This window comes from Gracilinanus agilis, chromosome 2 (assembly GCF_016433145.1).
Source record: "Gracilinanus agilis isolate LMUSP501 chromosome 2, AgileGrace, whole genome shotgun sequence".
Classification (NCBI taxonomy): Eukaryota; Metazoa; Chordata; class Mammalia; order Didelphimorphia; family Didelphidae; genus Gracilinanus; species Gracilinanus agilis.
Window position 1 is genome coordinate 241,714,619 of NC_058131.1, and position 14,180 is coordinate 241,728,798.

General features: G+C 39.6%; 1 protein-coding gene across 1 annotated transcript in view; it reads right to left on the reverse strand.

Annotated features, from left to right (window-relative positions):
• ZMYND8 (zinc finger MYND-type containing 8) overlaps window positions 1-14,180 on the reverse strand; it is a 131,379-nt gene that overhangs the window by 108,511 nt on the left and 8,688 nt on the right. The window contains exon 2 of the mRNA XM_044659621.1: window positions 8,279-8,349. Coding sequence (XP_044515556.1) covers window positions 8,279-8,349 — 71 coding nt within the window. The remainder of the gene's footprint in view (window positions 1-8,278; window positions 8,350-14,180) is intronic.

The following is a 14,180-nucleotide window of genomic DNA, read 5'->3' on the forward strand; positions in this document are numbered from 1 at the left end:
CAAAAGATTTCTCAACTGCTAAATCCAATAGCCTGTCTTCCATTTTAATTTTACTTGCTTTATCCTTCATTCCTTCCTCCAGGATGCCCTTTCCTTCCTTGGCTTCTGTTATTCTTGCTGTTTCATGGCTCTCTTCTAAATGGCCTGACCCCTTTGTACTCTCCTTTTCCTATTTATCAACTTCCTCCTATACACAAAATGTGGGCATCCACAAGACTGTCTTATGCTCATTCTCTATATCCTTTCTCTTGAAAATTTCATTAGCTTTCTTGGGAACAATCACCGTTGTCTCTTGGCAGCTGGATGGCATAGTAGATAAAGTACTAGGCCTGGGTTTGGGGAAATGTGAGTTCAAATCCTGCCTCAGACACTTACTATCTGTATGATGCTGGGCAAGTCACTTAACCTCCATCTGCCTATTTTCTCAACTGTGAAATGGAGAAAATAACAGCACCTACCTCTCAATGTCATTGCGAGGATAAAAATTAGATATTTATTAAATGTTTTGCAAATCTTAAGGCCCTATATAAATGGTTGTAGACAATTTCCAGGTCTAAATATCCACCTAATCTCTGTCCTAAAGCTGAGCACTCTTATTACCCATTACCTCTCCATCCAGATCCTGTCTCTTTGCTAACTTTCCAAATTTACTTCCCCGTTCACATACCATTGGTTCTAGGCAAACTGGATGGCTAGCTATTCCATATATACATAGAGAACACATCTGGATCTGCCAAGGGACACTTCACTTATAATCCGAGTTCTACAGCTGAGGTCCTAGCTAATCTTTTGGGACCACCAGGAAGATACCCATTAGAAGAACATCCACCTAGCAAGCTGCCTGCCAAAAATGGTTAGAGGTTCTACGCCCCTGGTATGGTGGGAAAAGCACTGGATTTGGAACCAGAGGCCAAAAGTTCAAATTCTGACTCTGCCATTATGTGATTTTTAAACTAGTCATCTAATCCCTTCTTGATCTCAGCTATCTCAGCTGTAAAATAAAGGAATATCACAACAGAAGATCAATGATGAAGCAATCTGCTCACTTCCGGATAGGGGTGGAGGTGGAGGCAATGAAGAAATCAAGGTACAGATTGAGACAGATATCTATGAACATGTCAAATGTGTGGATTTTTTCTGTTCTACTTTGTATATGAAAATGTGCCCTGTTTTTACACTTGTAAAATTCGAAATAGAAAAAATATATAGATATTTATTTAATGAGGGGGTTGGAATAAACAACCTCGAGATCTGGATTTCTTATCCTATTTTTCATTATATAGCTTCTTGGTGCTAAATAATGAAAGATGTGGCCAAAGCCATAGGAACGCATACATAAAATTATATTTTAAATTCTGGTACATTTAAAATTGTTAATTAAAAAACTCTCAGCTTTTTCAAAGCCCCCATTTATGGAATTATGGTTCATTTTGTTGAAAAGACTGTTGGGGGGAATGGGAAATGAAAGAACCCATTTGTTGCAGCCTCTTAACAAAGTGTTTTTCACTGAAAATTGATACAAGGTATATATCTCACTGTCTCCTTTATAAACAGCCCTTTTGTGAGATGGCACTTTTAATTTACATACGACAATTAGAACTCACATCCTGTGCTAATTAAAGTTTGAGGCCACTTAGCAAATTGCTGTAATTGTGCATACTCTAATGTGATTTCCATCTCTTAAAGCAGAGCTATACCTAGCAAATTTTGAGTGTCAACAATATTGTTCCTGGTTTATAAATGTTATGTTATGTTTGTTTTTTGGTGGTTCTTTTTTTTTTTTTTTTTTTTACACCTGCATTTTGGTTCCAGGTGGTTCATTTCCTTGGGCACAGGGCAGGGCCTGAGTCAGAAATTTCCCCTGGTGTTTTTTTTTTTTTAATGGGTTTCTGCCTTGGCAACTACTTTCCAGAACATTGACATGATGCAACTGGCTGCAGTGAGGCCCTTGCAGAAAAAGATCAAAATGGAAATGGAAGAAATAGGAGAATTGTATCTTATACCTTACTACTCTTAAAGGCAGCTAATGTATAGACCTGTCACACTATTTTGAGCTAGAACAATCTTCAGAGATCACCTCCTCTAACCACTACAGTTTTACAAAGGAAGAAGGCAAAATGATTTTCCCAAGGTCATGCTAACTAGGACAGACCTAGGCATGGAATTCTAGTCACCCGTGACGCAAACCAATACTCTCTTCATTACAGCCCAATACGTCCCTTGATATGCTTCAAGGAACCCGACCTGCCTAGTGATAGAAGCCCTGTTATAATCACTATGCACTACTGTAGTCACCAATGTGATTAGCACTTTGCATCTCTGAGAAGAGAAGCAAGCTCCAGCTTGGTCTGAAGACAAAGTCAGCCAAATATCTCAGGAAAATACACCTGTCAAAACCCTAAACTAAAGAACAGATCAACTGCAAAGGCTAATTAAATGCCAAGAAGTCCATCTGAAGAGCCAAACTTGGAAAATCGTGGATTAATAAAGGGAGTAAAATGGGTGATTCTGACTGACAAACAACTGAGTTATGGACAGAGCAAGATACTGGAAGGAAAGAATCTCTGACCATACCTTTACGAAATTCAGGGCATCCTAAAGCCTCAAGTTCTTCCAAAGACAATAAATAATATGGTCATCAAACAATCCTCTGGATTAATTTCCAGACCATTAAGTAATATATTTCACCCTAAATAAATATACATAAACACATAAGTAAAGAGATTACCTCTCAGTCCTACTGCATAACAAAGCAACCAATAGCCTATCTTGAGAAAGGCAGGAGAAGACAGGAGAATCCATGTCTGGTCTTTTGGGGCTGAACTTATGCATCAGATTAGTACTTCCATAGATGGATTTGGCCAATCAACCACCATTATCTTATGCTGCTGCCAAGTCCCTATCTATCTAACCTAGAAATCAGTCCCGTGTGATCCCAGAAAGGTTCCTTTCCCCCTCTTATTCTCAGTTCCTGATTTGTAAAATGAGGGGAACAGTCAGATGATCTCTATGGCCTTTATAATACTAAGTTTTTATTCTAAAGTACAGGCAGGTAGCAGATTGGCCAATATGGCAGCGAAGAAAAGTGATAAATGTTGGAAGGATGTGGCAAAATTGGGACACTAATGCATTGCTGGTGGAGTTGTGAATTAATCCAACCATTTTGGAGGACAATTTGGAATTATGCACAAAGGGCTTTAAAAGACTGCCTGCCCTTTAACCCAGCCATACCACTGCTGGGTTTGTGCCCCAAAGAGATAATAAGGAAAATACTTATACAAAAATATTTATAGCTGCACTCTTTGTAGTGGCAAAAAAAACTGGAAAATGAGGGGTGCCCATTGACTGGGGAATGACTAAACAAATTGTGTTATCTGTTGGTGATGAAATACTATTGTGCTGAAAGGAATAATAAACTGGAGGAATTCCATGTAAACTGGAAAGACCTCCAGGAATTGATGCAGAGTGAAAGGAGCAGAACCAGGAGAAAATTGTACACAGAGATGATACATTATGGCACAATTGAATGTAATGGACTTTTCTACTAGCAGCAATGCAATGACTCAGGGCAATCCACAAGAACTTATGAGAAAGATGCTATCTACATCCAGAAAAAGAACTGTGGGAACAAAAACACACAAGAAAAACATATGATTGATTGCATAACCCAGTGGAATTGCTTGTCAGCTCTGGGAGAAGAGAGGGAAAAGAGGGGGATATCATGAATCATGAAACTTTTGAAAAATATACTAAATTAAAAATTAAAATTAAAAATAAAGTATGGGCAGGGCAGCACATACGTAGCACAGGGGATAAGAGCACCAAATCTAGAGTGAGAAGGACCTGGGTTCGAATTTGGTCTCAGACCCTTCCTACCTATGGGACTCTGGGGGGCAAGTCACATTACATCCTTTGCCTCACTCTTACCCTTCTAAGACAGGAAGTGTTTAAAACTAAATAAAGAATGAACAGTGCTACATTGGAAAGATCACTGAAGCTGTAGTCAAAAGAAAGTGGTTCAAATCCCAACCTGACCCCTTATTATTTATATGATCTTGGTTAAATCATCCAAACTATCTAAACCTCAGTTTCCCTATATGTAAAATGAGGGGGTAGGAACTGACAAACTCTAAGACCAGTTCCATCTCTAATATTCTGAAATTCTGACATTCCAGGATATTCTCTGGTCAGAAAGGTCGAGGATGAGGCAAATTACAATAATAACTTCCCTATATGTACCCCCCTCTCCCAACTCTTAATACTGGACAAGTTCCATAGAGCAAATGTCCCAGAAGGTAGTGTTCCTTGCTGTAAATGGGGTGAATCCCTTTTGTTACGTGATTCCTAACCAAAAGCTTCCAAGGACTCAAAGCTAGGAAGGGAACAAGGAGAACCTCCACTTGTCAGTAAAAGGTCATAAAAAGGTAGGAGTGTAGGTGCCCACAGAGAAACATCTCAGACAACAGGGGATAGGAAGGAAACTAAAACCTTATCACATGGTACCTGGACCTTCAGGCAAAACAGGAGAATAAAGAGGCCACTGTGTATTTCACAGCTTAAGTAATTCATAATGGTGGGAAAGGAGAAAGGGCTTCCCAGTCTCAACTGAAGATTAAAAGGAGCACCTGTCTTCTGGAGGGTCCTCAGAACTTCATCACTTTAGAAAAGAGCAGTGCCTAAGAAGCACCTATGTGTGCTTTTCTTCTTAAGAAAAAGGAAAACTCAATCACTGTTATAGAACCTCTATTAGTCTCCTTTTATGGAGAAATCATCATTTTTCTAGCAGCAACTTCCTCTATTAATGGTTTCCTCTGATACTGCCTCCTCGTGGGGAGGCCACAGGGTCATAACCAAATACTATAAGATAAATTTTTAGCTGAAAGGGCCTAGATATTATTTAATTCAATACCCTCACTTTACACATGATTATACTAGCACTCAGAAAAGTTATGACTTTTTTGAGATCTCTCATGAAGTAAGTTTAGAGGTACCAAAATTTGAATCCAGATTCTCTCACTCCAAATCCAGCCGTATACTTTCTACTACATTTATTATATTCTCAAAGTACAACATCTGGCTGATCCTACCAAAATAGAAAGGATTTTAATCTGGACTCAGTGATCTATGTTCTATTTTAGAAAAACAGCCTGGCTAATTTCAAAGAGACTCATCCCTATGTGGGTGAATTTTTTGGTCACTATTCATGAAAAACATCTATGATTCATAGAAAGGTTGTGATTAGTATTCATGAAGAGAGTGCCATGACAATAAATTAAGGATCCCTGAAATAAGCCACAATCTTGTCGTTCCTAATTGTTCTGGTTTTCCTCTCTCTCGTTTTTCTCTTGCTTCTCTTGTTGAAACTCCCATTCCATCTTGCCCAAACTTGTGCAATGACCTCTAACCTAGTCTTTCTTGATCCAATTTCTCCTCCTCCAATTCCCAATATGCCATCTTGCCCAACATATCATAAACTTTTTTGTTTTTTAAACCCTTACCTTCCGTCTTGGAGTCAATACTGTATATTGGCTCCAAGGCAGAAGAGTGGTAAGGGCTAGGCAATGGGGGTCAAGTGACTTGCCCAGGGTCACACAGCTGGGAAGTGTCTGAGGCCAGATTTGAACCTAGGACCTCCCGTCTCTAGGCCTGGCTCTCAATCCACTGAGCCACCCAGCTGCCCCTCCACATCATAAACTTTTAAAGATGCTTCTTTCACCATGTCCCTCCTCTCTCCTGTTCAAAAAACTTTCCATGACTCCCAGAGTTCCAACCTGACATGCCTTTATAACTTTTCCCAAACTATTGTTTTCAAACTATTTTCTTTCACTCTTCCAGCTATGTAAATAAACCCTCTAATCTAGCCAGATTGGTCTACTTAAATATATGTGTACTCCCACCTTTGTAATTTATTCAATTCCCCTCATCCCACCTGAAATACCTTGGCCCATTTCTGCCTGAGCTTTATAGGAAGCTTAAGATTCAGATAGGCAGAGATAGGCCAAGGTATTTCAGGTTGGATGAGGTGAATGTTATAAATTACCAATCCATAGTGACATTCTTTTTCTTAATTCATGGCACCTAATACCTATACCATTCCTTTGCCCCTTAGTTGCATATTGACTCAAAAAATTTTGTCCAACATTTCATTTCCATATATCTAGTTTCCCCCACTCACCCCCCCCCCACCATCACCTGTTCTTTTTTCTCTCTCTCTGTATCTCTCCCGAAATCTGATCCTTTACCAACACACTAAGGCCCTTTTCAGCTCGAAATCTAAGAATGCATGAAACTGCCTACTGGATATCACAATCTGGTTGTCCCTCAGAAAAAAAATGGTTTTTTTAAAACCCTTACCTTCCATCTTGGAGCCAAGAAGGCAGAAGAGTGGTAAGGGCTAGGCAATGGGGGTTAAGTGACTTGCCCAGGGACACACAGCTGGGAAGTATCTGGGGTCAAATTTGAACCCAGAACGTCTCTAGACCTGGCTCTCAATCCACTGAGCCACCCAGCTGCCCCCTCCCTCAGGAAATTCTAATGCAACTTTGTCCAAAACAGCTCATTACCTTCAAAATCCTCAATGTGACCCTCTTACAAAATTCTCCATATTTGACAAGGATGCCACTATTCTCCCAGGTACCCAAGTGGTTCTTAGTGGTCAAGTCATCTCTTACTCATCCTTCCCACTCCCACTCCCTCACTTTCCATATAAAATCAATTATCATTTATATTGATTAGTTTTCCCTTTTTATCCCCACTGCCCAACATAAAATCTGACACATAGTAGGTACTTATTAAATGCTTCTTCTAAACCACTTAAGGGGAGCCCACAGATTATCCTCTCTAAGTCTTAGCCTAAAATATCTAGCAAAGAAGCTCCCTAGCCATAAAGACCCATTGAATCACTGAATGAACAAATACCCTTCTTTTAGCAGGACAATTAAACTAGGAGAAAAGAGTTACAACAATCATCAACCAAACTATTGAAAGAATGCTTGAGTGACAATCCATCTCAAAGTCCCTTCACTAAAAGGAAAGGAATAGATATTTCTTTTAGGGAGGAGTTGAGGTTATAAAGGTTGCAGATCCTGGTTGCTGATTTCCAACCCCAAAAGTAAAAAGAGAGGGCCTGCTCAATAATGAATCTTTTGGGGTCAATGCTAAATTTGGGAAAGAAACAATGTTTTAGTTATAGGTTTTCTTAAAATTTGTCCTTGACACAAAAATTGGCCTCAGGCTGCCAATAAACACCAAGTGTATTTAAAAAACACCAAGTGTCTTTTTTGTCACTAACTGGAAACCAGCTACTGTTTTTTTCCTAATGTGAAATACCAACTTCCTCCTCCTTTTGCAATTCCAAAGAGTAAGGGCTTGAAAATGAAAACAGCAAGTGTTTTCTGCCTTATCTTAACCAGTTTTGCTTATAAATTCTAATATTAAAAGGTCATCAAGTGATGGTCTGTAAGGTCTCCATGGCCTCTGAGTCCTGTGGCTCTAGAGAGTTACACTTATTTCAGGGAGAGGGAGAGAGAGAGGAAGAGGCAAAGGGAGAAAGACAGAGGCAGAGACAGACAGAGACAGAGAGAGACAGAAACAGAGACAGAGACATTGCCCTACAGTCAAATACCTAGTAAATGTCAGAGTTCACAAGATCACAGAATCAAAGATTTAAAGCAGGAGATGGCCTTAAAGATTATCCAGTCCAACCCTCTCATTTTACAGATGATGAAACTGAGACCTGAAAAAAAGCAAAATAACTTTGCCCAAAAATCTGGCCTCAAGACACACTTCCCAGCTGTGTGACCCTGGACAAGTCACTTAACCCCTATTGCCTAGTCCTTACCACTCTTCTGCCTTGGAGCCAATACCCAGTATTGACTCCAAGACGGAAGGTAAGGGTTTAAAAAAAAATAACAACAACAAAAATAATAACTTTGCCCAAGGTCACACAGGCAGCAAAGGTAACACCTTAAAGCCAGTTCTCTTGGCTCTGAGTCCGCTCACTACTCTATTCACCACAAAATACTCACAAGATAGACAACAAGCAACAGAAAAGGCCACTTAAGCAAAACATGCTAAAAGAAGTCAGAGAAAATTATTTCCCTACAAATTTAGGTTGATCCCAAGAGCCACAATCTGCAATCTAACTGATCCCGCAACAACACCTTGGAAAATCGCTGCTTTTCAACCACAAAAGCAATTCCAAATACTCCTCTCCTTTTAGACTGCAAAGTCCCCAAGATTCACAAAGGCCCTGATTTTTACAGGGATTTTTACTCACCTTTGGATCGAGTAGAGATATCCATGCCCTCTACCACCTCCTGCTCTGCTTTTATCTCCTCTTCAGCCAAGCTGAAATAGAGCAAATCATTTTTTAGTTTAGATACATAAAAAAGGAAAAAAAAAAGGCTAAAAGGGGCCCGACTAGTTTGACTTCAGACACACACCCCACCTTTAAACACTCACTTGATTTTAACGACTAAGACTACTAGAAAGTTTATGAGGTTTGAGTGTTTTTCAAAATTATTCTCTTAGCATTAGAGGCAGGCACATTATGCTACTGACAGTCAAAGTAACTTTTCAGCCAACCTATTTCCAGGACTACTCAGCAAGATATACCATGTGTCCAATTGTTACAATGGAGCTAAGGGAGAGCAGTTTGCATTGGCCCCATAAAGAGCCTAGAAGCAGAGATTCCTGAATATTGTTTTGTATAAAAGCATAACAATGCAAACTTGTATTTAATGGAGCATTTCCTTAAGGAGCTCTAAGTGCTTCTAAGACATTAATTATCTCAACCTGACAACATCCCTCGGAGGGAGGGAACCTAAAAATAATAATAAATTAACAAAATGGAAAAATGTAGGCAACATGAGAAATGCCTGGTCTTAAGAATATTCGGGAACCAGCTGTAGTTGTAAGGAATAGAACCCAGGGCTCCTGCCTCCCAGTCCAGTGAAACTAGGAGGTAGTGATCAATATTCTTTCAAGCTGTGAGCAATTATCCTCCACCACCAAACAAGAATAAGGAACAATTATTAGGAAGGGGGAGGGGAGGAGAGAGAAGAAGCAGTGTTCCTCCTCCTGGGCAGATTTCATTCCCATCCTCCCCTACTAAGCAGGTGCAAACTGCTGTAAACTGTCCTTCCTTTCTTCCCTCCCCCTCCCCCAATCTTTTCCTTTCCCTAATCCACTCCACCTCTCTCCTTCCCCAAATTATTCAGAGTTGATGAAGAAACCATGCAAGCTCCTTTCTTCCCGCCCCCACCCCCTTCCAGCCCTAAAACCACACAAAATATTTCTTTCTTTCATAGGTGCATGTGGGCAAATTATTGAACTACCAACATTTTTATCCCCAGAAATTCATCCTGGAGCCAAATAGAAAATAGAATGTCGGAGCTGGGAAGGCCTTTAGAACACAAAATGCCTGAGCTGGAAAGGACCTTTGAACACAGAACATAGCAAAAGATCATCTAGTTTTACAAAGGAGAAAATAGGAGGCCCAAGGTCACACAGCTGGTGAATGGCAGGGCCTCAGGAATAGGGCCCAGGTCTCTCAGTCTCTTTCTGTTAATTCTGGGCAGCCCCTGATTTTATTCCAAAATCATATGCATCCAATTCTGCTTCAATAATTAAAAAAAAATGTTTTTTAATTCCTCAAAATGGACAACACAGGAAATTTGCATTCAGAAGAGAATCAGACCCAAGGCAAGAAGTTAAGGGATGCAGGTCAGGATTAAGCTATGCTTTTTTTGTCCTGCTGCCAACTACACTGGAATTATTTAGGATATACAAGGCAGGGGCCAAGGATCAAATAATAAAAAAATATAAAGCTGAAGCAACATTAGGAGGAACTTCCTAAAAATCAGATCTGCCCAACAAAGGAATGGGCTGCCATAGGAAATAATGAACTAATTCTCCATCACTTGAAGTTCTTCAAGCAAAGAATGAATAGCTACTGGTCCAGTAGGCTATGGGGGGAATTCCTAATTTGAGTAGTGATTGAACTAAATTATCTTTAAGGTGCCTTCTATCTCCTTCTTCGAAGATATTGTCCACCTCTAAGTTTCTGGAGTCTAAACTCCCTTCCAGGTCTTAGGATTCTGTGAATATAATCCAAGGAGGATATGGATATATTCCCTCCCACCCAAGACAGAGACACCAAAAGATTGCCTAGAAAAGATAAAGGTGGGGAAGTGAAGAGAGAATATAAATAGAAAAGAGGGAGAAATTATGATGAGGTCCCCACAGACCTAAGAATCAGGATTTTAGAATAGTGGACAGAAAAAGGAAAAGCTGAGGGAAAAGGACAATCTGAATTTCAGTAACAAAGCTTTATCCCACTCAGATTTCACCATTCCAATCATTATTTCATTTGTACATACCTGTGCTTCAAAGGATTTAATTACAAGTTATAAAATTCATGAACTGCCTTTTCACAAACAAATGATTGATATGTTTTCCCAGATGGTTTTCAACTGAATGAAGCCATCCAAGCTTCCATATAATATAATAGTGATAGTTGAAGATGATTTTCATATTAATACTTTTTACCTTGCATCCTAAGAACTAAAGAAATAAAACATTTTACACTTGGAAATACATTCACCCCCTGACACATGGGCTTTGCAATCTGATGATTTGTTTTCTTGCCTGAGGTGGCTGAAAATAAAATAGAATCAATTTCTAGTGCTTCTAGCACAAGATGGATGGAGGGTAAATTTCAAAAACAAAACAAAATAAGCAATTTGGTCCTTCTCCTTAACAATTCTAGAATTTCTCCCATTCAAATCCTACAAGAAACACTAAACTTCCTGAAACTGATCAGATGTTTTGAATGACAGATAACTTTAAGAGAATTATCCAACCAAAACATGCAATAGAAGGAACAATCACACTAATAAGAGTCATCACTATTTCAGCAATGATAAAAAAAAAATTCAAGGGTATATTGATTACATAGGATGTATTCAAAAAACAATAATTTAGCTTATTTCAGTCCAAGAAAACTGGTTATCAGTAAAAAAAAAAATCTGGTAATAGGCTTCAAAGTAAAACCTAGTTACCTATTTGCTATCTCTTGCAAAGCTTAAAATAATCAATTCTGCATGACAGAAAAAGTTAAGCTATTCTACACGTCCCAATCTTTAGTAATATCACCACAAGCTTTCCTCTAGCAAAAGTACAATTCTGAAAACCATCTTTCTCTGAGAAAAACATTATTGTTTCAGAAGGCAAATACATACATACATGCAAACATACACACTGCATCAAAATAAATGAAATGGGACAGAGACTATAGTTAAGGAAAGCACTTGGTTTACAATAACAATGACTAGAAAACAAAATTACTTATTTTGCATAGCCACATCCAAAGAGACTTCCTTTTTCTGCATCACTGCTCTCATTCTGGTTTAATACTTAAGCACTATGGTCTTTTCTACAGAATAACTAGGGAACATCCTATCTGAATCTCTCCTAAGAATTCCCTAAAGCCTGTCTGAATGCATCCTGCATCTTGGTCCATTCACACTGAGAGCAGTTTCAATTCCTTGAAAAGCAGGCTAAATGAACAGTATTTTTTTTAAAGGCAGTGGCATCTGAAATCATGCTGTTATCACTCCTGCCATTAGCTGGACTGCGCACATAATAGCCACTGACAACATGGTGGAGCTTTCCCAACAGTGAGCTGCTGCTCCCTGGATAGAATAAACTGAAAAAAGAAAAACAAAGAAACAAACAACCCCTGCTCAAGAAGCTAACATTACTTTGTGATCCAGTTTGATGGGAAAGGAGATCAGTTTTTAAGGAAAGGGGAAGAAAGATGGGAAGTCACTCACTTTGTAACCTAAAAGAGAAAATTTCCTATGAACTTATCTGACTTCTCTCAATAGTTATTCTCCCTGAGAAATGGCATCACTGATTTACCTTAACATTCGTGACTTGGCTTTGTAGCCACCTCACAAACTGTTACATTTCAGACAATTTAAAACAACAAACAGTGCCAACAAATAAAGCCAAAAGCATCCAGTCCATGCAATAACAATATTCCTCACCCAATGCACAAGTGTGACTATAATCTAGATTTGTATCTTAACCTGCGTTAGCTGCAAAAGAGCAATCCCCCCCCCCCAAAGTTGCAGATGAACTGCTGCATGTCATAGGGTCTGCTTTTAAGCTTTCTTGTTAATAATTCTGAGGATTCCATGCAAGATGATAATTCTCAAGTACCTCCTCAACACATCTTAGGAATAAGGCAGGTCCCCCCTCCCCACCTTTGGACAGAAAATGCCTAGATGCACAATACCCAGATATTTCATTTCCCAAAATGCCCCCTCCCTATCACCTTGACATTTAACCAAGACTATCTGACAGATTTGGAAAGTCACACCAACAAACAAGCATAAGATTTTGGTCCTCCCCCCATGAGAAGCACACCAATTCAAGGTCAAGAATCATGCCCTCTGAAAGATCTTTGCTCTTCTTGTTGTTTTCATTAAAAAAACTAATTTTTCTATCTTCTCCCCAAGATCATTCCTTCCTCCAGTCCCTCCAGATCACAAGAGTGAACAAGCACATAAAAACCATGATTCTCAAAATCGGCAATTAACCGAAGTTGGGGGTGAGGAGGAAAGGTTAGCATGCCATGACTGAATAAATTGCAGCTTTGTATAAGCACTCACCTATAACAGCCTCATACCCATCGGTAGCTATGCTACTCATGCAGGATTCTTAAAATGGCGTCTGGCAGCCCTGCAATGCCTCATTCCTGCACTCACTGTGGCTAAAATGGTAGCAGTTTGTTCAATAACTCTATCTCTCGTTTAAACAGCAATGCTATTTTCAAAGTCATCTTCTAAATCTCAGGAATGGGAGAAGAGGACCAAAGGACTCCTGACAACCAAGCATTTAGCTAAGAACATACAAATAATGACAAGGCAGTTTGTGAAGTCACAGGTTACTAAGAAAAGCCTGACCCCCTCACCACGCAGCTGGGTGATGAAGCCTCTTGTTCTGAGCCCCCTGAAAAAGCATAAATCCAGGGAAGGGGTTAAAAGGTTAGTAATTATATCAAGACTCCATGGCAAAAACTGGATGCAAAAGGAAATCAGGCAGGAGCAGTACAATAGCAAATAGCCAAGGATTTTAAATGTGTACTGAAAAAAACATTCATTCCCCCCACAATGTACATTAGAAATAGCTCAGCATGCCAAAAGGAATAATTAAATGGAAGTGTTTTAAGTCCACTCCATAGTCTCAGAAGCCATGCAAGCTAAGAAACTCCTTAAAATGAGGCCCAGGCAAAATAAACAGGTTTGTTTATTGCCTTAAACCTCTGCAAAAGCCCACAAGAAGTTCTGAACCAATCATGCCCACAAAGAAATGATATCCATTAAAACAGTATATTATATATGCATATACATACACATATATACACATACATGTATGTGTATGTATTGAGTATGTATGTTTGTATCAGGAATATGAAGGCAAAAAGGATGAGGCTGGTTTTAATGCTGCTATGATAAAATGCCGACACAGTTAACAACTGGAGCTACAACAGTTAATGTCAAAGAGAAACAATTTGAGCCTGCATTAAAGAGAAAAAAAAATAATAAACTTGTCAATGTCCAGCATACTCACAAATTAGATTTCGACAGTTCACTCAGAATTAACAATAGGTTTCTAAACCCAGTTTGGGGGCCAGACTCATAGCCTAAGAGTGGATAATGCACAGTTTACTGTTTCAGGAGGAAGCAGGGTTGAGAATGACCTCAGCATTCTTTTATGTGGCTAGCTGGAGCTCCAGGGTGACTGCTCTTAGCTCTAAAGGAAGAAAGAGGGCACTTCCCATAGCCTGTCCCCCTAGCATTGCAGGGGTTGGGCAGCCTGCATAGGGACTGCCTGCCTTCCTGCTGCCATAGCTGCAGGTCTCACTCACATGGCTACTACATGCTTGTTGGCCATTAAGGAAAGTGGGGGTGGGGAGTCAGGGATGAAGTGTTGTTGAAAAGAAGAAAAACTGCAGCCTGGCTGAGCATCTGAAAGCCAAAGGGCAAAGCCTTGTTGAGAGAGTAAGGGAGAGACAAGGAAAGAAAAGATGGAAAAAGTGAGAGGAGTGAGAGAGGGAAGGAAGGGAGGAAGAGAGGGAGGGAAGGGAAGGAAGGAGAGGGAGGAAGGAA